Here is a 24,974-nt window from a genome sequence, read left to right as displayed (position 1 = left end):
TGTTTCATCTGCTGCTGTTGAAAGTTTACTTAGGCTAGTAGTCTAAATGGAAATAATCCCATCTGAGGATAAAACATTTAAATCAATCCATATTCTCCTCCTATTATCAGTATCTAGCCATGACTCATCCTGCTGGGATCGGGCCATCTGTTGCATTGATAAATACTTCAAGCTCATAACTCTGAAGGAATACTGGAGAGTGAAATCTAGGCACTAATACTTGATTACTATTAAGACTTATAGGACAAAGCTTTTGCATAGGATTAAATATTCATGTGTGATAATACTGTCCATGTCTAGCCCATGGTAGGATTGTGGATTTTGTCAGTGACTTTTACTATGACGTGAAGATAATTTTGTGTTTTGGCCATTATTCTTGCAATAATGGAATATCCATCTCCTGTGACAGTGGAAAGGGTGTGAACTTGGTCGAGCAAGCCTAACAGTTGGTGAAGGTACCTGACAATTGGTGAAGGTACCTGACAGTTGGTGAAGGTGCCTGACAATTGGTGAAGGTTGTATGTTATTTTTATTGCACCAGTGCCCTAAAACTTGCACCAAGAGTGTATGGAGAAGCATAGTCCCAAAGAGTCTGCAATGCAGAATCTTAATATACAACAGATGAATCATGCTGCAGCAGGAGGGAAGATGGTTGGGTTCCCTCAGTGGGGTGCAGTTACAGTATGAAGCAATATGGTAACATACTCCCATGGCCACAACAAACTTTCCCAGAAGACTGATTATTTTATTCAATATGTTTTCATCTTGAATTCAGATCAGGACAGCAGAGTGGTGCTTGGTCAGTTTAGAGCTTTACAGCCTACTACTGCCATAAACCCCATAAACATTTTAAAGACATTCACTCAGTTAATCATTAATACCAAGAAATTTGTATTCCTCGGCTCTTATTTAGAATGCCTCATTGTGACTTTTTGTTTGTTTGTTTTTTTGTTTTTGTTCTGTGATTCATGGTATCTCCTGAGCAGGTAAAAGATGACCAGGATAAAGGAAAAGCACCCAAAGAAGAAACGAAAAGCATCTGGGATCGTAAGAAGGGAGTTCCTGAACAAAAGGCACAGAATGGAGAACGTGAACTCACTGCCCCAAAACTTAAATCTACTGAGAATGCTTTTGGGTAAGTTCCAAGCAAGCGTTAGTCTTGCTTATGCTATAGCAGGGCAGGGGGCCATCTCTGGATCTCTGCTTAATAGCCTTGTAGCTGCTGAGTAGAAGATGGGTTGGCAGTATCAGGAGAGGCTCTAGTGTTCATTGGGTTGCTAGGTGTGAAGTAAGGCTCTTGGCCTATTTTATAATGAACTGCCTGCACATTGCTGTGGTAACAAAACGAAGTACAGAAAGCAGATATGAATAGCCTTGCTCCCTCAATAGAGACTAGTGGCTGAGTTTTGCTCTGCTGTGGTTTTCCTTCCTTGAAGGACATTTATTTCTAATATGGAGAACAATCCAGCTCCTAACTCTTGAAAGAGCTTCTCTATTGATTTCAAAACAAAACTTACAATTAATGGCTTCTCTATAAAAGTGGGTTTTCAGTTAGGTGAAATCCTCTCCTAGCCAAAATATTCTAATTTTTATCTTTTTATAAGATCTACCACAGTTTGATTCTGTTCTGCTTTGGTTTTTGTTTTTTTTTTTTTTTTTTTAAAAATGGCTTTATGGCTATATTGGGAAATTCAATGAAGGGAACAAATTATTGAAAATTTAATTAAAGAAAGATTCTGCCTGCTAAAAGGAGGGGATACACAAAGCAGAGCAAAAGTTCCTATTTTTAGCAGAAAACCAGAAAAGATTAGGTTAGAAATCTGGTTTTTTATTTCTTATGCACCTCTCTTCCTCTTTTTACATTGACAGAGGCAAAGAAAATGTGAAGCTCTCCAGAGACTTTGAGAGATCTGTGCATGGGATTTGCTGTTGTATCTCAGCATTCCCTTTGTGATTGTTCCGGGGAAAACAAACTTTCTCAGAATAAAATGCAGTTCAAATGTCCCTGGAGACACCATGACCTAAGGCCAAAAGACAGACAGAGATAGACATGCAATAGCAGGAAATTGGCCTTGCTCAGGACTGTCCCTGCTTCATGACTTGGGTCACATCATCAATAACATGAGAATGGTTTTCTAAAAACATGCTGGTTGTGTTTTCATTTATTTACTTGCTGTGGGAAACAAGCCTTACTGGCAACATGCAGATTGGAGTTTCCACTCCTTTTTTTCCTTTTTCTGTTTTTCCTCTATGATTTCCCGAATGTGGGAAGAAGCCTTTTTAATAGTCTTTTATCATCTGAGTAGAAGGCTTCGGCTGGCAACATCAGCAGAGGCTCTATTGTTCGTTGGGTTATTAGGTATGAATTAAGGCTCTTGGCTTATTTTCTAATGAACTGCACCCACATCACTGGGCTCTGGAACTATCTTCTTGTTTTTACATGAACATATCAGATATTAGTTAGGAAGCATGTAACTTGGCCAACTCTCAGTGGTGAGAACTAAGAACTGAATAGGGTAGTGGAGGCTAGAGAAAATTCTTATCTGTGTCTTGTTTCTCTGCGTCAGTCAGTAAGAGAAATACAGAATAAACCGTCATTTTATGGCTTCCCCTTCCCATCTCCCCTCCCACCTGCCTTCCTCCCTATTCTCATACAGCACTGCAAAAGTCCTAAATATGATGTAATATGTTTTTTTTCACATTGTTATAACATTTTTGGCTCCCACAAACCACTTCTTTCCTTTTCCTCTTTGTCTGAAAGCTGGCAACCAACTCTATTTCTTAGCACCAAAGAGGTGCTTACGAAACTCTTCCTCCACCCAGCATCTCAATACTAATTTCCCAATGTCGACAGTAGAGAACAGAGATTCCCAGAATCTGTTGAAAACATAAGAGTTTGGGAGGTGGAGGAAAATAAAGAGAATTACTGCCAGTTTATTGTTTGCTATTTTGGTTTGTGCAGAAGCAGTAGGGGAAGTCCTGAGAATAAAATATGAGAATAAAGCAGCATTAGAATAAAATAAACTATAAACTTTAAATGCCCTTCTTTGTAAGACCTGAGGTCTCCAAACAAAAATGTTAAGACTAGATTCTACCTTTGGATTTCATTAGTTGGAAGCTGAGAGTAGCTGTTAATTTTATTGAGGTTGCCCGCACTAAAGTAATTGACAACTAACCTTTTTTCTGTGCTGATATAAACCGGGGTGGCTATTTATTAAGAGAATCTTGGTAAATCTTACGGTTTTAGTTTTCCTAATTTTGAGGGCTGAGTATCTGCTCTTGACAGAGATATCATTATGTCTATCAGGAGTGAGGTCTTGCATCTTCTTTGGGCCTAGATCTTGCAGGTCTGGGTGGGCTGGCAAGAGAAATTTCAGTGACCAAGAGAATAAAAAAAAGAAGAAAACAACAGTTGTGAAGTTCTTGGGATGCTTGCTATAAAGGCCATTCCCTTGCAATGCAGCAGGAAGGCCTTAAAATAGCCAGGGATTTCTCATGGCCTGTGAAGGATAGATGCACTGGAACCTTAGAAATATTTAGTGCTTTATTAGAGGCTTGTGGAACATTTTGGTTTCTCAGTACCTCTGCAAACCAAATCAGAGGTATTTCAGGCTGGACACCAAAAATCGTACCTCAAACCTCAGGTACTGGTACTCACTTTGGTTTTGAATGGGCCAAATTAAATTTCAAATAAAGTTTTGAATGTTTTCTCACAATGATTTAGTTAGTTGTATATGTATTTTTCATTAAAAAGCAAGAGTTCCTTTCTTTAATTAGGTGTCATTACCTCTTATTCATAGCCACTTACATTAACTTGATTCTTACGGCGAAGGGTGATCCTGCAGTTCTGCTTTCGTGTTTTAAGTGATTTCACTGCAAAACCACAATTGGGAATAGGGCCTAGAGCAGAAATGGATTGTGATAAAGTAATATTAGGGAAATATGCATTGTGTACTTGTAACTCTAAGTGAAGAAATTGGGCATAAAAATGTACTGGAAGTACATACATTCAGACCTCTGCACCATTTTTTTCCTTAGCTTTCCTTTGTGATGTTGCACTCCTGCATAGAAAAGACTTTGTAAAACAAAGTAAGCACATTGCAAAATAATTGCCAGGTCCTACTACTGAAATTATAAACTTGCACAGCTGAAGTACAGCAGCAGAACTTATAACATCAACCTGGTCATGTTATTTTGCCATATATTTTTTTAATGATAAAATTCCTAAATCATGCATCTTGTGCTAGAAATTAATTTAATCCAATTTGGTAACACCATGTGGGGGCAAAGAACTCTGTGTTAGAATATTCTGTTGTGATATTAAACCCCGCAGGTAATTCAGTTCTGGTCCTACAGCCTCTGTTTTATGGTTAATTCCATCTATATAAGGTATCTATCTGAATGAAGAGCTCTTTTGTAGGATTGGGTATGATTCACCAGATTACAAATTTGTATGATATTTGTTCTTCATGTTGTCATCTCTAATCTGATTGTCTCTAAAAATTATTGTTATTGTTGGAATACTTAATTTGTACCGTTTTGTGATATTATACTCTGCAACCCTCTGGTTGCATTAATGAAGCCATTAATATCCATCTTTTTCAAATGCCAACAGAACAGAGAAGAAAGTGGGTTTTTTTAATCCATAAGTACATTCCCTTTCTCTCTCTTGTGAATAGCTGATGTCTCTTAGGTATCTATCTCCTTGTCAGCAGTATATTAAATACAGTCAGGGAGAAGCTATTTGTCTAAACACTGGTGTGGTAATTATTTAACTAGGTAATACTACCTGACTCTGTTGAAAGTATGTACTTCACCTATTTAAGTTCTTTGGGGTTTAGTTATTTTAGGTGTTCATTCTTTCTGCCTCAGATATTAAAGCTGGTTGAAAACTTCTGGTTTTCTCCTGTAGAAAGTTGCCATTAATGAATCATTTCAAATTCTTTAATAAAAAGTCATACTTTCCCTGGAAAATATTTTATGAGCTTTTCTGTTCATACAGGCTGAGTTAGAGTAATTAATGTTATAGGTTAGGTAGGACTCTTTTTAGATTTTTAAAACATTGTTGAAGCTGTAAGATTCCCTTCCTACTCTTATATCCTGCTTTCCCCAAGTAATTTGTCCCCAAAGATGCTTCTCTTTTTTTACAGGGTTTCTAAAAAATTACTTGCCTTTGAAAGCAAAGGATTAGTGCGTCTTTCATCACACAGAACATAGCGTAATATTTTTGCTATGTGATTTTTTATATGTAAATTTATCTCATTTAAAATTAACAGAGAGGAGTTATGGCTTTCCACTGTTTTGTCTCTATGGAGAGTAATAGTCTTCTGAAAGTGTTTCTTCTGTATACTACAGAGCAAAGGTGTGAAATTTAGAGTTTACTGTATCCTATAGAGATGCTGATGAGGTACACGTCCTCTTGCAGAAGTTACATGGTATGTTAAGTATTTCAAGCTCAGTTACTGAATTCTCCTAAAAATGGAGCTGAGTTCTCAGGCAGGGTGGTGCAACTCCTGTGCACACAAACACATGAAAGGCTCTTTCCTCACTGGCAGTGGGTGGGAGAGGTGCTCCTTTCAGCATCCCAGTTTAGTAACTCCTGATGAAAATGTCTGGCGCCTATCATGGTTTGCAAAAAGCAAAAGGTCTTATAAGGCAATATCTTTGAGTGACAAGCTCTCGTGTTCTTCCTGAGTGCATGGCAGCGGGTGGATCTGGCCAGAGGAAGACAAATCCCATGTTGCATCACCTTCCATTTCATTTTCTTTCCCCAGACGTTCCAATTTGAAAGGGACCCCAAATGCCGAGGAAGCAAAGGGCTCTCAGGCTGAGGTTGCAAAGCGGCTAGAAGATCAGCGCCGTCGCCGAGGCGAGAGCGATGAGCTTGAGAAGCTGAAGGAGAAGCAGCAGGAGGCAGCAGCAGAGCTGGATGAACTGAAGAAAAGGAGGGAGGAGCGCCGGAAAATCCTGGAGGAAGAGGAGCAGAAAAAGAAGCAGGAGGAGGCCGAGAGGAAAGTCAGAGAGGAGGTAAGTACAAAATACGAAGTGTTGGACTCTGGTTTTATTCCTTTGTTACTGCTTTACTTCCACTGGCCTTGCATTAGCTAATGACACTTTACAGCAGTGTCTGTAAAGACACTGTAAAGCAAAGAAGGGGCTGTAGGTCAATGGGTCTGTATTTAACAAAAGGGCAGAATGAGGCCATGGGAGACTCTTCATGGGCAAAGAATGAGCATGGAACAAGGAAAGCAAGAGCAAACACAACCATACATACAGGCCAAAGTGTGCTGCTGCTTCTTGGTTCTAATGTTGCTGTGTGGGGAGTTGCTGCTGAACCTTTGCTTCAAATTGTACCCTTTTTCTGGGCCCTCTGGGTTTTGTTCCTTTCTGAGCATTGCTGTTTCTTAGCATCTGTCAGGAGATGGTTTGTTGCAACAGGCCTTGATTTTGAATATACTACCCAGCATTAAAACCATCCTGTTTTCTAACCTTCAGATTTAACTACAAGTATACCATATTTGATATCAAGTGACCACAGCCCATAAATGGGTCATACCCAAAATAAAACATGCAGTCATCCAAGGTAGAAAGAAACTTAACAGTCCTAGCCTCAGGAAATACAGAGCTCTAATATATGTCTTCCTGAGTCAGGATTTCATCTGTGATAGCTGTGAAATTTTTATCTTATTGGGGATGCAAAATGTTGGGAGCAGTGTTATAGACACAGAATTCTTAATTTATTTTGGGTGTCTTTTTGACATTACACAGGTTGAATTACAAAGCACATGTAAAAGTTTATCTGCTGCAGATAAGCTGGAATGCTAATGTTATATATAGGTATGATGGGCTACATCTCATTAGGAAGACATTCTTGTCTATTTAAATATTGAGTACCCAAGCACATCTGTTTGCTTGTATTTCCTCTGCCAGGGGACTCTATAAATAGGATTTCCAAATCCCTGGTGCATCATTTAGGAATCTTAGTTGTTTGAAAAACAAATAGTAGATGAATAATAACAGTGTTTGGCAGCTGAATGCCAATTGCTTTTAATATGCTAAGATATTTACAGTAAAACTGTACCTTGCAATGGTTACAATGGTTATGCTTTGAAGGCTTCTGGTTTGACTCGTACCTTATGAAGTAAAAATTAATGTTCTGTCTTTGGAAGAAAAGATGTAAGCATTTAGTCTTCACTTTTTTGGGCGCCGATTGATTTTTCCTTGTGATATATTAACTTTGGCACAAGTGCCAGAGTAGATGGACAGAACAGTAAAATGATGATACATGAGGATATAGAGAAACTGAATTTGAGTTGTTTTATAAATGTGCTTTTTTTCTCTCTTTGTATGACACTGGTAGCACTACATGGCAAAAATCTGGTGACCTCACTGTGAGGAGACACTAAAGCAGCACCAACTAGCTGTTTTTCCTACTTCCTTAACATTGTGATATATGAGTAGCAATACATTGCTAGGTTTTAGATAGGTCACTGAACTTCTTTGGCGAGCATAAAAATCTGTTCTTAGAAAATGTGGTAAATGTTTGCAGGACTACAGAGCCATGTAATGGAAATGTAGTTTCTGAAAGAATAAGTCATCTTTTGTATTTTTATAAGGAGGAAAAGAAGAGGATGAAGGAAGAAATTGAAAGGAGAAGGGCTGAAGCTGCTGAGAAACGTCAAAAAATGCCAGAAGATGGTGTATCTGAAGACAAGAAGCCATTTAAATGTTTCAGTCCTAAAGGTTCATCTCTCAAGGTAACCTCCCTGCTAATTTCTATACACTACCTCAAAGGTAATGGGGGTTGCAGTCCAAACCAACAGCCAAAAATCAATGCAGTGTGGAAATACTTGAAATCAGACCTGAGACAATGCTCTGAAATAAACCTTAGCCTGAAATGTTTTGCTGAAAGACTTCGTTCACTGGGATGATTGAAAATGAGAGACCCTTTATAAAAATAGAATCTAGACTGTTTACCTGTTCTTCTGGATGAAAAATGTCAAAACAAGGATCTTTACCTTCAAGACAAAATTATTTTGGAAACTTAGAGCTGTATTACTGTGTTAATTTATTATAGGAGTACTTTGTGAGCTGGAGTAGATAAAGATCACAAATGTTCTCACTCTCCTTCCACATCCATAATTACTTTCTTCCTTGCCAGCTTACTTTGTCTTTAAATGTATGCAGCCTAATCATCATTAATTGAAACTGCCCCATGTGGGAGTTCTAGTTTATGTTTAATTCTTCTAAAAATAACATCTAGAAGTACATGGCTGGATTTCATTTTCTTACATAACAGGAAAAAACCCCAAACTTCTATCACTGCAGGAATCTCTGAGTGGTCTTCTGTGGCCTGTATTATACTGAAAGTAAGATAAATCAATTAAATGACCTTTCAGCATGGAAGAGGAGTCCTGACCCCACTGAAATTACTGGGAACTTTGTTTTGGTATTCAGTCCTCTTGCTTGGATCAGCTCAAGCTCCAACTACAGATCTATTCATTGTTTTCAACTACTTTTCCTTTTCTCATTTTGTGTCATTAACCATTTAAGAATCCAAAGCGTTTGTCAAAAAAAGGCCTCTTAGTGGCACAAGGAGAAAAAGGAATCAGGCAGGAGGCTGTCAGGTAGGAACTCGTTGAACCGTGAAGTGGATCTCCATGGGATTAAGAACTGTATTTGCTGAGTGACAGACTGCATTTGGTCAAAATCACTTTTCTGGTCACAGTGAGCTACACTTTGAACCAATCTGGAGCTTCAGCCCTATGCTGTTTTGGGTTCAGTTCTAGCAAATGCAGTCAGTGTCCAAATGCTTTTGAGTGGAACTTGCCTTTGACTTCTCAGATACATTTGAACCTGAAATACAATGACAAAATGCATATAGCTGCAAATGAAGGTTGCCAAGCTTTATAATGTACTCCTGTTGGATAACAGGAGCAAATGCTCTTGCCATTTTGGTTGCAAAAGGTCATGTCAATAACAGACACTATAAATGTGTAGCTTCTTCCCAACCCTCCTGGGAGGGCTTTCTTTTCTTCTTTCTGTTCATTTAGGTGCCATTTATTACATATATTTGGAGCTCTGGTTCACAGATGACTCAGAAGAAAGGAAATTATACTTGAAAACACGTAATATATAGATCATAATTTTGGGGATAGTGGGAAAAACACTTGATTTGGCAGAAGGTTAATAGCTTTCAGAAAATTTTTGGACCAGTGCTATACTATCCTACTATGCTAAGTGGTTTTTTTTAGAGGAAAAATGGAATTTTTCAAACGTCTTTAAACATCCAATGTCCATTTTTTTTAATGGTGATAATTGATGCTGGGCTTTATGGGTTTTTAGGTAGAAGTTTTTGTTACAAAAACTGATACATGCAACTGTACACATTTTTTCTGTGTTTCTATCTCTTGGAAATTGGTCGCACTGTGTATGTATTTCCTCCAGTGTCTGTGGGTGGCCAGAATAGATATGTAATGTTGTTGAACTTCACGGCCTAAACTGTTTCTTGGTCTTCTGTGATCCATAGCTCAGGAGAGAATAATATCATTTTAATAACCTAATGTCAAATTTAATGTCAAACTTCAGTTTTTAGAAGACAGGATATTTCATTACCTTTCATTTGGACAGACTTCTCAAGCTGGTCTAACCTGGTTGGTGCACAGCTTTCTCGTTGTCTGTTATGCACTTCCCAAGTTATCTTTTGACTTGTAAAGCATCTGGCACATATTTTCTCTCTTGATGAATGTATCATCCGGTTAGATGTGTCATGAGTCATGTGAGAACCCTAAATGCACAACTATGGGTGGGTGGAATAAGTAATGAAAAGGGGAGGCTCAGTATTAAAATACCGTATGATACATGTGCACATTCAGACTTCTAGATCATGATCTTTTTCTCCTTCCTTGTCCTTCCTGATGTGGTAAGTTTGGGGGAAGAAAAAGAAGTTCCTGGGATTAACTTAGATAAGGAGAGTAGGGCATGCTGTTTACTAACTGAACTAGAAGAACAAAGGAAAGAAGGGGCATAAACTGAAAAGCAGTGTGGCATACTAAAATTTTATGGACAGTGCATTTATCCATCAGGAAGAGCATGATCCAGCAGGACATGCAGACTCAGAATTGAGAGACCAAGATGTGCAACCCATCTCCATGTGCTACATGGCTCATGGATGTACCTATATAAATGTAGGTATAAAAACACAGGCATGATATGCATATATTTAGAAAGAACTACTGCCAGGCCTCTAATAAATCACAGCCTACACAGTGTTGACAGGTCCTGTTGTTTTAACTGTTAAAGACAGTATTTCCCTGAAACTTGAGACATTACTTCAGCACAACTATCACATCAGCATGAAGTCTTCCCAGTGACAGGATGAGGGCTGGTGCCTTCTGAGGGCACAGTGAAAAGGAAGCATGAAAAGTTCATCACCAGCTCAGGGACAGAAGCAGCTTGGATTTCCCAGGGTTGGTGGGGTCCCTGTGGGCAACAGCAGCAGTACCAAACCTCTGTTCAACATCTGCCCTCTTCCTTGGTTTATTTTATAAGGACAAAGACTGAAACAACATCTTGCTGCACTCCCATCCTGCTCTAGCTCATGTTTTCACTGGTTTAGTTCACACAAATGGTGCTGCAGTGGATGAATGAGATTTTCTGCATAATCTTTGTTCATTTTCCTTTTTAGACAAGTTAATTCCTCACATTTTCTTTGTGAGGAAGTGCTACTGACTTGTCTAACGATCCTCTAGGTTAATCAGGAGCGAACAGGATATTTCAGGACTAAGTTGTTAGGCATTGAGGGGAGGAAGGAGGCTGGGAGCCTGCGGTATCTCCTGTCATTGTGGAAAATGTGTCCTGGGAAACACGGGCTGATGCGGCAGCCTGCAACAAGGCAATGCTGACAGCTGGGCCAGAAGATAGGACTTTTCAGGGCTTGAGGTTTCTTTTTTCTTAAAGACCTGTCTTGTCCTATTTCATTATGCTCTCAATATCTGGCAGCTCGAGCAGTGACTGGAAAGAGACAATCAGTTCTTTCTAGATGAGCAGCTCTTGCAGCAGAGGGAAGACAGAGTGGTAAGAACACAATTTGTGACATTTGTTTTTCCTCCATCATCGATGCTGACGGCAGCACCTCTAGTCTGCCAGGTAAACTGGAGTAAATTGGTGCACTGCACAGGTGCTGCCCATAGCAGCTAAAAGCCCAACTGTGCTTAATGAAGCAAAAGAACACATGGGCCACATGGGGAGGAAAAGCTCCTTTACTCCTAGATACTGCCACTACAAATGGCTTTCCATTAGGTTCTTCCACCTGTTGGGCATGAGGCAAAATTATAATAGAGGGATTTCTGTTTTCTGTGTGCATTTCTTATTCCTTTTCATTCTTGACCTGTTTTTTTGAGAAGAGTTTTATTATGTATCAGTTTACAACACTTTCTGTCACATGATATCTAACAATCAGTTTAAAATTCCCAGGAATCATTTAATATGTTTGTATGAAACAAGTTTTGCTGGAAATATCTAGATATTTTTAGTTTTCTGAGACATTGGCTCAAATTGTGTATTAATTCATTCCCTCTTTCTGTTTCTGCTTGGAGAATATACAGATGTAAGTCAGTGTACTTTGACACCCACACTTCAACTGCGTTTTTAATAGGCAAGGCATTTCTTGCACAATCAGTGAACAAAATAGGTCTGTGCAATACTGAATGTGGATAAATGCATACATGTATCTCTGTATAACATCTTGCTTAATTAATTAATTGCCACCTATATGTACTGACCCCGTAGAGTAAGGTCATAATCGGATGTGAGAATAGAACCATTGGTTTCATTTCATCTGACTTTACCAGCAGAAGGGTACGTGTCCATCTAAGCATTTTGTTGTCTAATCTAAACTTCTTCAGTAATTAACAGAGCAGGAGCCACCTTCAGTGGACAAGCAACACCACCTTTCCTAGGGTGAAGTGAGTTTCTCTGCCTCTCCACTGGCTGTAGAAGGAACCAGAATGAGTAATTTTGACTAAATGCTTAACTTTCAAGCAACGCAGGTTATGTGGGAGAGATGCAGCCCAAGATCCTGTGCTTTTTTTCTCTGGTTATAATTTACTTACAGGCTGCATTTTTGGAGTATGTGTCTCTTGTGTCAGAAGTTTGAAAATTATTCCCTGGTGAAAAAACGTAGTCCAAGCTCTTTAATAAGATCCTGTTTAAATGAACAGATTACAAAAAGTATTTGTATCTCCTGGTCTCAGATTGAGAAAATATCTTTCATTTTGCACTAACCACCTTGCTTTGCCTGTTTCTCCTGCAGATCTATTTTGTAATACTCTTTACAGTATGTGCCAAACATTTTGAAGTTTATGCATGCAGTTTGTGTGGTGTGTGGTAGATACATGAACTTTAGATGTTGCTATGCAGTCTGAGTGTAGTTGACCTGTGTGTTGAATACATGTGTGTATACAGGTGTGTTTTCTCTAAGTGTATTCAAAGTGTGCTTCTGTTTCATGCATGTTGTATTTTGAGGAAGATACTCTAGAACAAATTCTCTTATAAACGTGCAGAAAATGTGTTATCTGTTCACATAAGGTACCTGGTTCAGATCTGAGGGTCGCTTCCTAACTCTGCTTTCCTCTTTAACTTATTTTCTGGTTTGGTTCCTCACTCCCCTGTTCTGAACAGTCCATGACTTATCCCTGAAATGACTCATCCCTAAAATGACTCAGGGCAGGTGCTCTGAGAGCTGCTGTTTCCAGCAGGTAAAGAATGACCCCATGCCTTTTTACTAAGGCCCCAAGGATACATGTCCCTCTTCACTACAACCTACCCCCATCTTACATCAATACCAAATGAAGCCAGATTTTCCTGCTGCGTGGAAACATCTCTCCCTCCTTAACACAGGAAGACTAGAAAGAGTCTACTGTTAGCCTCTTTGAGGAGCTGTCCCTCTTGTAAGATTTCAAGTGGATTCTCAGTTCATCTAAATTAGAAGATGCTGTCAATAAATTACTAGTTACCATTAGTCCAGGTTGTTTGAGTCAGTCCCTATTGCTTGTTCTTGCTGCCAGCCAGGGTTTCACTGGTATAGCTGGGGAATTACCCATTTATACATAGCAGGGGAGAAAACAGTGACTTTTGTTGTTGGTGTAACTCATCATTTCAATGAGGAATTTTTTTAAGCTTTTTGTGGCCCAGAACTCAGTGTTGTGGGAAAATTTTCCTTCTATACCATATTGGAGGAAAGGTGACTAGCTTAAGTTAGGTGTGTCTGGTCACTTTCCATCTAATAATTAACTTGCTTGTTTTATGGCAATGCCGACTGTATTTGCTCTGGGTGAAACTGAGTTGTGAACTGTTGAAGCTGGCAGAAGATCCGTAGATCCCGACGCGTGTGCATGGCGGCTCTTCAGCTTCTGCCTTGTGTACTGCTGCCGCCTTGTGGCAATAGTGCGTAAAGACACTTGGTACACCCGAGCAAAGCCCATCTTTCCATTCACGGCTGTGTTTAGATCATGTCTTGGTAACTAAAACTGTTAATGTAAATTACATTGTAAATTGTGTATATCTATGTATTGGCGCTTTAGAGGTGCCCTTGAGCTGGAGAGATGGTAGCTGGAGTTCCTTCAGTGAGCCTGTTTGGCAAATTCTGCACTGAGCTGCTGGAGTTTTTGCTTATACAAACTTGAGAAATAAAATATGCATTGATGGGATTGCTGTGGGATTTAGTATTCTGGTACAACGTGCTAAAAGCACCAAGGAGAGCCATTTAAAGGAATGTCTGTCATTGCCTCATTTTAAAAGCATGAATGCCTCAGCAATCACTGTTCAAGTAACTTGTAAATGGACAACACTTACTGAGGCTGGGGAATCCCCAGGAAACCAGCCAGGCTAATTAATAGTCATTTCAATCCCCTGGAGCTGCTTTTGTATATTTTACTCTTAAGTGGAACTGTAGATCCTGGGACAAGAAGTGGAACAACGCAATGTGGAAGACACTTGAGGAGGTTTGCAAATAGACTGCCCTCATCATGAAATACTTTAAAACTTTAATTATTGATGGAGTCCTTTTGTTTTCAAATTATTGAGACATTTGCCATAACTCGTATGAGACCTTCATGGTTATTTTTCCCTGGAAACATGACAATATTTTCCTATGCACAGACTAGAAAATAATGATGAAATATGAGATATGAATTTGTATAATAACAGATGGTAAATATTGACTCAGCAATGACCCTGCTTGAATATGAGCAGGGTACAGTCTGACTGGTTTTTTAGAGCTCAAATTCAATTGTCAGTATCCTGCAAAAACATGCATGAGATAGGGTACGTAGCTAACCCCCAAACCTGGCCTAGTCTGATGGTTCAACTCAGAAAATGTGGGAGATATGAGGAAATTTTACACAGGTTTTGTGAATATCGACCCTTTGCACAATATGAACTTCTTTTCTCCTTTCTGTATTGGTGATTTATTCTCTTGTTACAAATGAGGCCCTGAAGAAATATGCAGGATGCAAAAAAATAATGCAGAAAATATACCCGTAAAAAACTCTTAACTATAAATCCTGTGTTTGTGTCTGTGGTGATTTCTGTTGGAATGCATCTCTTTCAGATTGGCCTTTTGACATTTGAAATGACATTTTAGCCTGCCCTTGTACAGGCTGCCTTCTTGTTAACTTTAACCATACAGCTCTTGTTTCTCTCTTTTCTAGATAGAGGAGCGAGCAGAGTTTTTGAACAAATCCGCTCAGAAGAGGTAAAGCAATGAAACAATAAGTTCAGTCAGAACAGTAATGTTCAACCGGAGGGATTAATAATTTCTTTCTCCCTTTTTTCTACTTGTACAGTGGTATGAAACCCACCCATACAACTGCAGTTGTCTCAAAAATCGACAGTAGGCTTGAGCAATACACTAGTGCAATTGAGGTAAGTTAATTCCAGGTCTCAATGGCTCTAGTTGGTAATGGCTTTTATGATTTTCATCAGCCTATGTTTTACTGTTCAAGAATTGCAGGCATTTTTGGTCACAAGCCCTTTTTCAATGTGAGTTCAAGAACAGAACACTTGAGGCGCACCTATAACTAACATCTAGACACGTATCTAAATAAAACCTTAGATTCCTGTCTTCCCTTTCATGCTATAATTTACTCCGCTTTGTAAGCTTGGAGTAGCTTTTGAAGGACTCAGTCAGCATCTCATGAGTGACAGTTGCATTCTCTTTTTGGCTGCTGAGAGTACTATCAGCAAAGAGCTGAGAGTCATCCTGAGCAAAGCTGACTTAGCAGCTTATTTAGGAGAGCAATGAACAGGGCCTGTGTTGCTGGCTGCCACTTCAGAGTGAAATTCTTTGGCAAAGAAAGACCCTTCAGTGAAGCAGGGATTTAAGTAGTGACAAAGAAAAACCAGAGTCAGAACAAAATGCTGAATTTGACCCCAGGTGATTTTGACAAGTTGTGGCTAATAATGTGCCTAGAAGCCAGAATTGAGGGGTTTTTCTTTTCATGGTCCAAGCAAAAATAGGTGTTTGCTTTGTTTGTTTTAAACTGTTTTCATAAAGGAATGAGTATAGGCAATGTGGAAACTACCAGATAATGTAGCCCAGTCCCCTATTCTTGAAAAAACCACCTCATTCAAAATATACTATAATTGCTGAATTTTACTCCTAGAATTGTGATTTGTGAGATAAAGTTGTCTGTGACAACAGAATCAGAGTCTGATGCTGAATGACAGAGCAGTCTTTTTCCCCCATCTCTGCATAAGGGTTTCCTTAGCAGTTCTCCTGAAAGAGCCATGAGCATAGGATGCAAGTGCTAAGACTTGGAAGAGGACAAATGAAGGCCTTGGAGCAGTTGTGTGCTGAGCTATGGTTTGCAATGAGCCTTAGAAATTCAACAGATGCAAAAATCAAAGTGATTGCAGTTTTCTTAGCTGGTTGTGTCAAAGGTATAACTGCAAATCAAACTGGGAAGAGTCTCCATGGCACCTCTTGAATTGGGTACTCCTTCCCATGTTTTCATGATCGTTGTTAGAACCACATATAAATGCTGCATTCCCCAGAGTCAAACCACCCTGCAACTCCAGCTCTTAATGCCAAAATCAGCTGGTCTTGATTCTTCTGCAGGGCACAAAGGCTGCAAGACCAGCTAAGGCAGCAGCTTCTGACCTTCCAGTTCCAGCTGAGGGTGTCCGTAATATCAAGAGCATGTGGGAGAAAGGGAATGTTTTTTCATCACCCTCTGGAACAGGAACACCAAATAAGGTATGTGTTTAATTTTACATAGTGATTATAAAGAATTATGTTTTGTGCCTGACATTATCATTCATGTTCCTATGAATAAGCCTGACTGCTCCTGTTAACATCACTGGTGAAGAATATCCCAGAGGATCCTGAGGTCCTCAGAAACCCACAAAATTATGTGGCTGCAATATTGGATATAAGGAAAGAATTTAGTGACATACTGAGTAAGTTATGAGACATTTCAGAGCCACATCAGGTACCTTAGACAAATATATCTGAGTAGTTCAAACAGAGTACAAAGAAATTCTTTGTGTTGAGAAGCATTCTTTTGGGGGGGGCAGAGGAGGACCAAATAAGCAAGATAATGATGATATTTTACAGATAATGCATAGAAGCATTTGTAAGACCTTATTTTTTTCTATGTAAATTCTTAAGGCAACATTTCCTTTCTAGAAATTTATGCGAATTGGTAGTGATTCATCATAGGCAAAGAACTGAGCCATGGGTTGAAGGGGGTTATTACAGATAACCATGAAGTTTCAGTAACTTTTACAGTTTTATTTTAATGATTTAAATTTTAGCCCACTTAACTCTTCTACTGTGTGGCTTTGTTGTTTGTTTCTTGGTTGTATTTTTGTTGTTGTTGTGTTTTGGGTTTTTTTGTGTTTTGTTGTTTGGGTTTCTTTTTAATTTTAGTTTAGCAAAACAAAGACTGGTGTCTCTTCAGCTAAAGAGGTTTCTTTCTCCTTGGAGTTTGGGGTTATGACAGAAACAGCAAGTTTATGTCTAATGGTTATTCCTGGATTAGCACTAAAGTGGAAATAATTCTGTCATTTCAGTTATCATTATTGAAAACTAGAGACTAGTAGTACTGTGTGGTTTATAGGGACACTATCATCAGAGTATACTGGGTGACACTTATCTAGCCATAGTCTCAGTGAGGACATCTATATTAAATGCAGGGTTGGCTTTGTTTTTAAATCTAAGCTGTGGAAAGCACAGCAGAAGCTATTCTGAAAGTCTGATTAGATTTTATCATTTTCCAGGAAACTGCTGGACTGAAGGTTGGTGTCTCCAGTCGTATCAATGAGTGGCTAACCAAGACCCCCGAGAGCAACAAATCACCTGCTCCAAAACCTTCTGTAAGTAAACTTACAACAGCAATCCCTTCAGCAGGTGGGTTCTCTCCTGCAGCAGAGGTGGTGATGATGCTTCCTCAAGCAGCTGACGGTCTTTGGAGGAACTTTGCTGCGTGTCCTCTCTTGGAAGCTCACAGAGGCCCTCTGGCTGCTGATTCCTGTATAGTCAGAAAAGTGGGAGAGGAAGCAAGGCAGTTCTCACCTTAAAACTTCGAGGTGCTCTAAAAAGCCCTCTTAGCACTTCTCAGAGAAGTATGTTAATCTATCACCTGTGAAAGCCCCACCACTGATTTAGAAATTACCAGCCATAGACCTTGGGTGAAACACTTGTGCATTGACCCTTGCCAGTAACTATCTTTCAAGCTATTTTTAAGCACAATACTTTAATCCTTTAAGAACCTAAATGGGATTTCTAATGAAGGCCTTTTAGCATGCCCATTACTTCACAAGAATCAAAGCAGAAAATGTTATCAATGCAATAAAATGGGAGTGTGAGAAGCATCAGTGTGAATGTGGAAAGGCGCAGAAACAGCTAATTGTGAGGATTGTAATGGAAGGCTGGGGATGAGGAGCTAGAGCTGAAGATATCAATATTGGAGAATGGCAACTTAATGATTTAACTTCGGGATTTAATTCAAGAACTGGTTTCTTCCCCGTATCCTTGTGGAGTGTTTTTCTGCCAGTTAATTTACATTTTATAAAAGGTGCAGCCTGAAAAGCTCTTTCCTAATTCACACTCCTATTCGCTCAAAAGAGGATCTTGAAATTTGCTGTGCTGTCCCTAATGCTGATATATACTGGTAGCTATATGGAGATTGTGCCTTTATGGACATAAATATAAAAGCAGAAGTCATTGTGGCAGAGCATCTGCCTCCAGATTTTCCTCTCTCTTAACTTGCATCTTTTAAGTAATGTAAGACTAACATCTTGTTTTCCCCTCAGCCAACTGTTTCTATCTATGTCTTCATTTCCCTCTTTCTCAATAGATTGTTCTTTCTTCTTTCAATATATCTGCTTGAAGGAACCTGACCTCCTCCTATTCTTCTTTGAGGGTCTGTTTGCTAAGTTGGTCAGGTAAACCTGTTTGTAATTGACTGTGAAGAATGACATATATCTGTAATGTGTGATTTGTGCTTTTTTTTGTGCTTTTTTGTCTTTTTTGCCAGGATGAATCCAAAGGAAACCTAGAATTTCTTAGTTAGCAAATAAATTCCTACTCCACCACATACCACTAAAATACAGAACTGAAGTTTTTTTGACCATCAAGATTCTTATGGGTTTTGGAACAACATTCAATTAAAAGTAGATGGAGCAAAGTTCTCAGTTAGCTTTATGATGAACCTATATTACAGATCCCAAATTATTGACGGATTATGGAATGGTCCACTGCAATTTTGCTGGTTTCTTCCTTCCTCTGTTACTGCTGAACACTCCTTTTGAAGTACAATATTGGCTTAAAGCCTTAACCATCAGCAACCCCCTGTTATATTATTATCAAGTCTAGAGCGTCTATGTTGGTTGCATGATTTCTACCTCTTGCAGAAATTAAAATTCCATTCATCACTGGGTATTTTCTATCCCAAGTTAGAAATTCTTATGTGCAGAAAACTACCTGTCTATGGACGGCAAGAGCAAGATTTGGAAACTGCATGATTTGAACATTTTGAAAAGGAGAGTTCTCATGTCTAAACTTGTTTCAAGAGTCTTTTTATTTGCTAACCACAGAGGTAGATGCCAACCCAACTGTCCTTAAGCAGATGCATTGCTACTAGCCTGGCACAGCATCATAGAATAGTTTGGGTTGCAAAGGACCCTAAGATCATCTGGTTCCAACCCCCCTGCCATGGGCAGAGATACCTCACACTAAAGCATGCCACTCAAGGCTTTGCCCAACCTGGCCTTGAACATTGCCAGGGATGGAGCATATGGCATCTTGATTTGTAGCCATGCTGCTCCTCAAGCAGCTGGACGTTTTTATCAAGTTTTGGTTAGTCTCCATATACACTAATTTTCAGAGACTATTACTATTTACTAATGATTTTAATTTGCCTGGGTTTTTTTTTTCTGTTGGGCTAGTGATTGGTACATGCTGAAGTTTTAAAGGATACATTATGAATTCAAATGAATATGAAGGACTGAAGTGTTAAATCCTGTAAGAGTGCAAGGGAGGGTTCACTTTTCTGTGGTATTAGAATTCCTACACATTGGTTTATAGTTGTTTTTTTAATTAAATGTTTTATTTCTGATCTAAACTAATGACGCCAGCTGCTTTTGAATTCCTCCTTGATAGAAATGTTATTTGTATTAAAAAAATCTTTTTAATTTGCAAAACTTGGACTTGTCTGTTTTAAAAACCCAAAAGTGCAGTAATTTTTCAGTCTACTCCTTAGGATGAGCATAGTAAGTTATGGCCAGTCTGTGCAGTACTAAGAATAGATGCAGCAGGACTGGTTTTTGCCATAAAGCATGTGGAGTCATTGATAGACTCTGTGGATGCTCCCCAGTTTTTTTATAAGGAAGTCACATTTTGACTTCTTCTCTAACAAATTACAATAAACCTGAACTAATGTTGATTTGTGTTCTCTGACATTAATTTTAAAATACAGGATTTAAAGGCAGGAGATGTGTCCGGCAAACGTAATCTCTGGGAGAAGCAGTCAGTTGAAAAGCCAGCTCCTTCTTCTAAGGTAACACTTCAGTGTATTGTTAAAAGAATAATAGCTTTATGGGGTGCTTTCTAGGAAGAAGGTGCCTTTCACCTCCATATGGTCAGTCAGTTAGAATTAGGCCTGTACATGTTGTTTGTTATCCTGCCTTTTTATTTGTACAAGAAAGTACAGTGACATACAGAAAGCCATGGGCAGCATATAACTTTTATATTCATTCCTATTTAGCAGCTCTTTTGAGGCTGTTTTTTGAGTGGAAATCTGTCCTTTGCATGGAGTTTATTTTTTTTTCTTGTTATAAATAGCTTTGTTTTCACATATTCAAGTTTAATAATGGGTTATGACTTTTTTGAACAGGTATCGGCTATGGGGAAAAAATCAGAGACTAATGGTAAGTAATTCTGATAAGACACCTCCAAGTTAAATAGAAACACTGCCGTGTTTTCACACAGGCATATCCATGTTTCAGAATTCTACATTAATATTAATATTGATGCAAACCCCCCCCGCTTTTCTGTCTTTACCCGTTCAACAGCTCCACTGCAATATAATCAAAACATGAATGTTTGAGGAATAAATCTAAATCACCTTTCTAGGGAGACTAAGGGCTAGCAGTGTTCCAGCCATGACTGCAAAGCCTTGTTCAAGTTACATGCATAGCATGTTTGCTGGAGCTGGAGAGTGTTGTTAAACTGCTTGAGGTCTGACAAACGGGATGGTCATTTAACTACAGCAGATGCAAGGCATCTGGGAAAGGCTCTTTTAAGGCTGCAGCAGCAATTAATATACCTTTCATGAGCAGAGAGGACCCAGAAAATGAGGCTATTGCAGCAACATTATTTGAGCAGAAATGGAAGATTCCAGCACTATTACTGAGAATGAGCCCTGCATCTGATTTTGAACACTGGGTAATGGTAAAGCCTGATGAAAACTCAGCAGTGTTGATTTTGAGAAAGAGTTCTGGCTGCTTGTGAGCCCCATGTGCTCCTGCACACCCAGACTGGACTGGAGTTCAAATGCACTCAGCAGCAGCACTGTTTTTACTGAAGCTGTGCTTTAGTGTCTTCTCAGGGCACAGTACTGTCGTTTTGAAACTACTAGTTTAAGAAAGACAACCTAGTTGTACAGAAAGAAATTGGCAAAATTGCAGAATTGCTCTCCTAGCTTGCTTAAATTTTATTTTAATCTAAACCACTGCAAATGAAATGAAAGGAATTATGTGCTTGGAAGTGTTCAAAACCAGTGTAAACAAGGCTCTTAGTAACATGGCTTAGTGGTGAGCTCGGCAGCGCTGGGGTAACAGTTGGGCTTGATCTTAAATGTCTTTTCCATGATTCTATGATTCTAAGGAGCAGTGGGGAAGAATGGAAATTTACTGATTAATTTAATAGCATTATATATGATTTGCAAAATCCCTTGACTCTTCACTAGGAATGAAATTATAAAATATAGAAAAACATTTCCTTTGCTATACATTAATATGTGAAAAAAAGTGTGTGCACATCTGTATGCAGAGCCAGAGGTGTGGTATACCTGTGAATGTTTCTTATCAATTTGGAGTAATGCAGAACAGAATAGCTTTTGTTCCCCCCACCCTTCTCCTTTTTTTGAACTCAGTTGTTAGGAGAGGGGGTTTCAGGCTTGCTCAGTGTTAGCACAACTCTATTCCTGTGGAAGGTGCCAGCAGTCATAGAATCATAGAATAGTTCGGGTTGGAAAGGACCTTAAGATCATCCAGTTCCACCCCCCTGCCATGGGCAGGGACACCTCACACTAAACCATATCACCCAAGGCTCTGTCCAACCTGGCCTTCAACACTGCCAGGGATGGAGCATTCACAACCTCCCTGGGCAACCCATTCCAGTGCCTCAGCACCCTCACAGAAAAGAATTTCTTCCTTTTATCCAGTCTAAACCTCTGCTGTTTAAGTTTCAACCCATTACCCCTTGTCCTGTCACTACAGTCCCTAATGATGTGTCCCTCCCCAGCATCCCTGTAGGCCCCCTTCAGATACTGGAAGGCTGCTATGAGGTCTCCACGCAGCCTTCTCTTCTCCAGGCTGAACAGCCCCAACTTTCTCAGCCTGTCTTCATATGGAAGGTGCTCCAGTCCCTGATCATCGGACACTCAGAGCCTGAGCGAGATGAGGGCTTTGCAGGAAGAGGTTCTCAGGAGACTTGTCGTGGGTTTGGAGTGTGTGTGCCAAGCACTGCAGCACAGCTCACCTTAGCACAGCAGCTGCCTGCATGCAGCTGGCTTGAGCACTAGGTGCAGCAACCATCACATTTCTGAGTGGGAAGCTCCTGAGCTCTCCCTGAGCTGCTTCCAGGGGCTACTGGAGGTAAAAGTGGTGAAATCCTGCATGTCCTCTTGGAGACCAGCTCTGAGCAAGCCCAGTCCATGACCCACAGCACCATCCAGTTTGTGTCTTGCTTTCTTACATGGTGTTAATCTAGTGCCATGCCATCTCTGTTTTAGGGATGTGTTTGGGTTATTTCAAGCTGTCTTTAATCTTTCTCTTTCTCAGCAGGTTTGAGACAATTTGAGAAAGAACCGTAGAAGGCCACTAAAGATGCTGGACCAATCAGCTGGGGAAAAAAAAAAAGAAAAAGTGCTAAATTGTTCTTTTTATATTTATGTTTATTTACCAAAATGTCTTTTTGCATTATCCCAGTTAAAACCATGTATATTAGCACTGTATTTAATAATCAGTCTAGACATTCATCATAATAGTACTGCCTTTGCACAAGAGCCTTTATTCCTAAAGATCTTTATTCCTAAAGAAACCCATGCTGTGAAATATATAGACTCTCCTACTGATAGTCATAACTATGTATCTGAACAGTGATTTCAACTGGCAAAAGAAGTCAGCCCAAAATGTGTGTGAAGTTGCTTAAGAAAGGTGTGCAGTAAACCTATAAAAACAACGGTTACTTTTGTAATACAGAAGTCTTTTCTTTCTGCACTTTAGACTAAGGCATGGAAGAAGTATCTTTAGTTGACAATGTAATATTTTCTGTAAGTTGCCCATGTCATGAGAAATACTGCATCAATAACATGTTTTAATTTTTTTGTTTTATACTTTTTTTAAGCATCAATTTTTCCATTCTAGTTTAAGTTAATACTTAAATTTGGATGATTATGTTAGCTGACAGCGGTACTGATATTTCCTTTTGTTGTTAGTGACTAGTAATTGAATGCAATTTAGAGTATATACACACATAGCTTTAAGAAATTTAGCCTAAAGGCACTACTAATGGTAGAATGCTTTAATACGTGCTAGAGTATTATATTTAGTAATAAACATACATAATTAGCCAATATCACAGCTTAAAAAAAATAAAGACAGAATCACACATTTTTCTATAGTAAGATTTCATAATTGCCATTAGAGGTATGGTGAGATAAGTATTAAAAATTTTTAAATGTCAGTTGCCCAGTAATGGGTAATTAAAAAGAAAGTATAGTTTTTAAAAGGAAAAGGGAAGGGTATAGAGGGTCAAAAATAGGTCACTTGTATAAAACGTTGTAGTTTAATTTATATAAAGCTACCATAATGAAAGAAAAAACCCTAACTGCAGTTGGAGCTTGTTTCAAATGACTGTACACTAGATCTTGCCATCCATCAGTGTCGTACACTAAGTCCACTTACAATGAAGTAAACCTCTATAGTGCTTCTTTTTAACTCTCTCTCCCAAATATCTTATTTACAGATGTTTTCATTTGTATATAGTAAACACACAGCTATAAGACATCAGCTTGTTTTGAATTTACATGCCATGCAGTTCAGCATTTACATCCTACAGTGTATGGGTGGCATAAACTGAGCAACTGAAGTAGCCCCTGATCATCTTGTTAACAGCTATGTTGTGCACCAGAACTACCAGGATCTCCCTTTTCACCACTTCTATCTCTTACAGCATCTGACTCCTTCCTAAAGAAGAATAATGTTTTATTTCAACCCAGAGACGAGATCCCCTGCTTGTCTGAAACATCCTGTTTACATATAGAGATGCACGTAGTTATCTGTAGGGGGTGAAACTGTGCCTGACATTGTCTGTGAGTTGTCATGTTTTTTGTTTAGGGGTTTTGTAAACACTCTTCTGAGTCTTTCAAATACATCCAATAGCTGCAATAAAAATGATTTGTTCAAACAATGTATTCTGAAACTGCATCCACAATAAATGGAATATTTCCATCAGCAGCCCCCTGTTTTTTAATGAGTAGGAGTGAGCCAGTTGTAACTGGGATAGGAATAGTGCAAAGGCTGTGTCATTGAAAAGAAGCTCAAAGGGTGTCTCTCCTGATCTACTATCCTACAGTAGGCAACCAAGTGGTAAAATTAGCAATTTCAACTTACATATTCTTGGGGGAGGGAATAAAAACTTAGTTGTTGTGCTTACCAGTACACGATGGGACCTGTGCATTGTCCAGAAGGCAGTGTGCCTGTTGCAGTAGGCTCTGACCTAGCAGTACAGCCTGCTTCTTCCCTGTTTCAGAAGACATTTTCTGTGTGAGAACCCTCCTGTTTCTTTTGTCTACCTCAGCACGATGTGCTTCCAGGCTTTGCATGATCACAGGGATCAAGCCTGGGGAGCTACTGGCTCCTATGTGCTTTGCTTTTGTTCTAACAGCAGCACAGCATGTAATGCTGTACTCTAAACCTGGTCATGGTTATCTGAAAAAGGCTCCCTAGGCTGTTGCCAGCTCCACAGGAAGCAATGGGAAGGCTGCAGCAAGCAGCTGGGAAGGAATAATCAGACACTGCCTAATCTAACGTGAAAAGATCTTGTATGCTTGGAAGAGTGCCTGTTCTGTCTCACGTGAAGTGACACTTTTCCTTGTTGATGTAGACAAGTTCCTTCTGCTCCTGGTTGTTGCCTTTCCTGAGAGCATGCTGGTTTAGGGTTAATACCCTAATACCCTAAAGTG

General features: G+C 39.3%; 1 protein-coding gene across 11 annotated transcripts in view; it reads left to right on the top strand.

Moving 5' to 3' along the window:
• The window catches only part of LOC101876724 (caldesmon), a 185,170-nt gene extending 160,924 nt beyond the window's left edge, over positions 1 to 24,246 (top strand). For 9 of the 11 annotated variants that reach the window (XM_013128814.3, XM_031048114.2, XM_031048116.2 and 6 more), the window contains 10 exons: positions 987 to 1,135; positions 5,775 to 6,027; positions 7,617 to 7,757; positions 14,712 to 14,755; positions 14,847 to 14,925; positions 16,121 to 16,258; positions 17,284 to 17,379; positions 19,983 to 20,063; positions 20,400 to 20,433; positions 22,570 to 24,246. In XM_013128814.3, the coding sequence (XP_012984268.2) occupies positions 987 to 1,135; positions 5,775 to 6,027; positions 7,617 to 7,757; positions 14,712 to 14,755; positions 14,847 to 14,925; positions 16,121 to 16,258; positions 17,284 to 17,379; positions 19,983 to 20,063; positions 20,400 to 20,433; positions 22,570 to 22,601 (1,047 nt within the window). In that variant the 3' untranslated portion in view covers positions 22,602 to 24,246. The remainder of the gene's footprint in view (positions 1 to 986; positions 1,136 to 5,774; positions 6,028 to 7,616; positions 7,758 to 14,711; positions 14,756 to 14,846; positions 14,926 to 16,120; positions 16,259 to 17,283; positions 17,380 to 19,982; positions 20,064 to 20,399; positions 20,434 to 22,569) is intronic. The other 2 variants (XM_031048120.2, XM_034062780.1) reach the window with 1 other exon arrangement.
• Positions 24,247 to 24,974: the final 728 nt, after the last annotated feature.

Source organism: Melopsittacus undulatus, chromosome 5 (genome assembly GCF_012275295.1).
Source record: "Melopsittacus undulatus isolate bMelUnd1 chromosome 5, bMelUnd1.mat.Z, whole genome shotgun sequence".
In the NCBI taxonomy this organism is placed as follows: Eukaryota; Metazoa; Chordata; class Aves; order Psittaciformes; family Psittaculidae; genus Melopsittacus; species Melopsittacus undulatus.
This window is presented reverse-complemented; position numbering and strand designations above follow the sequence as displayed.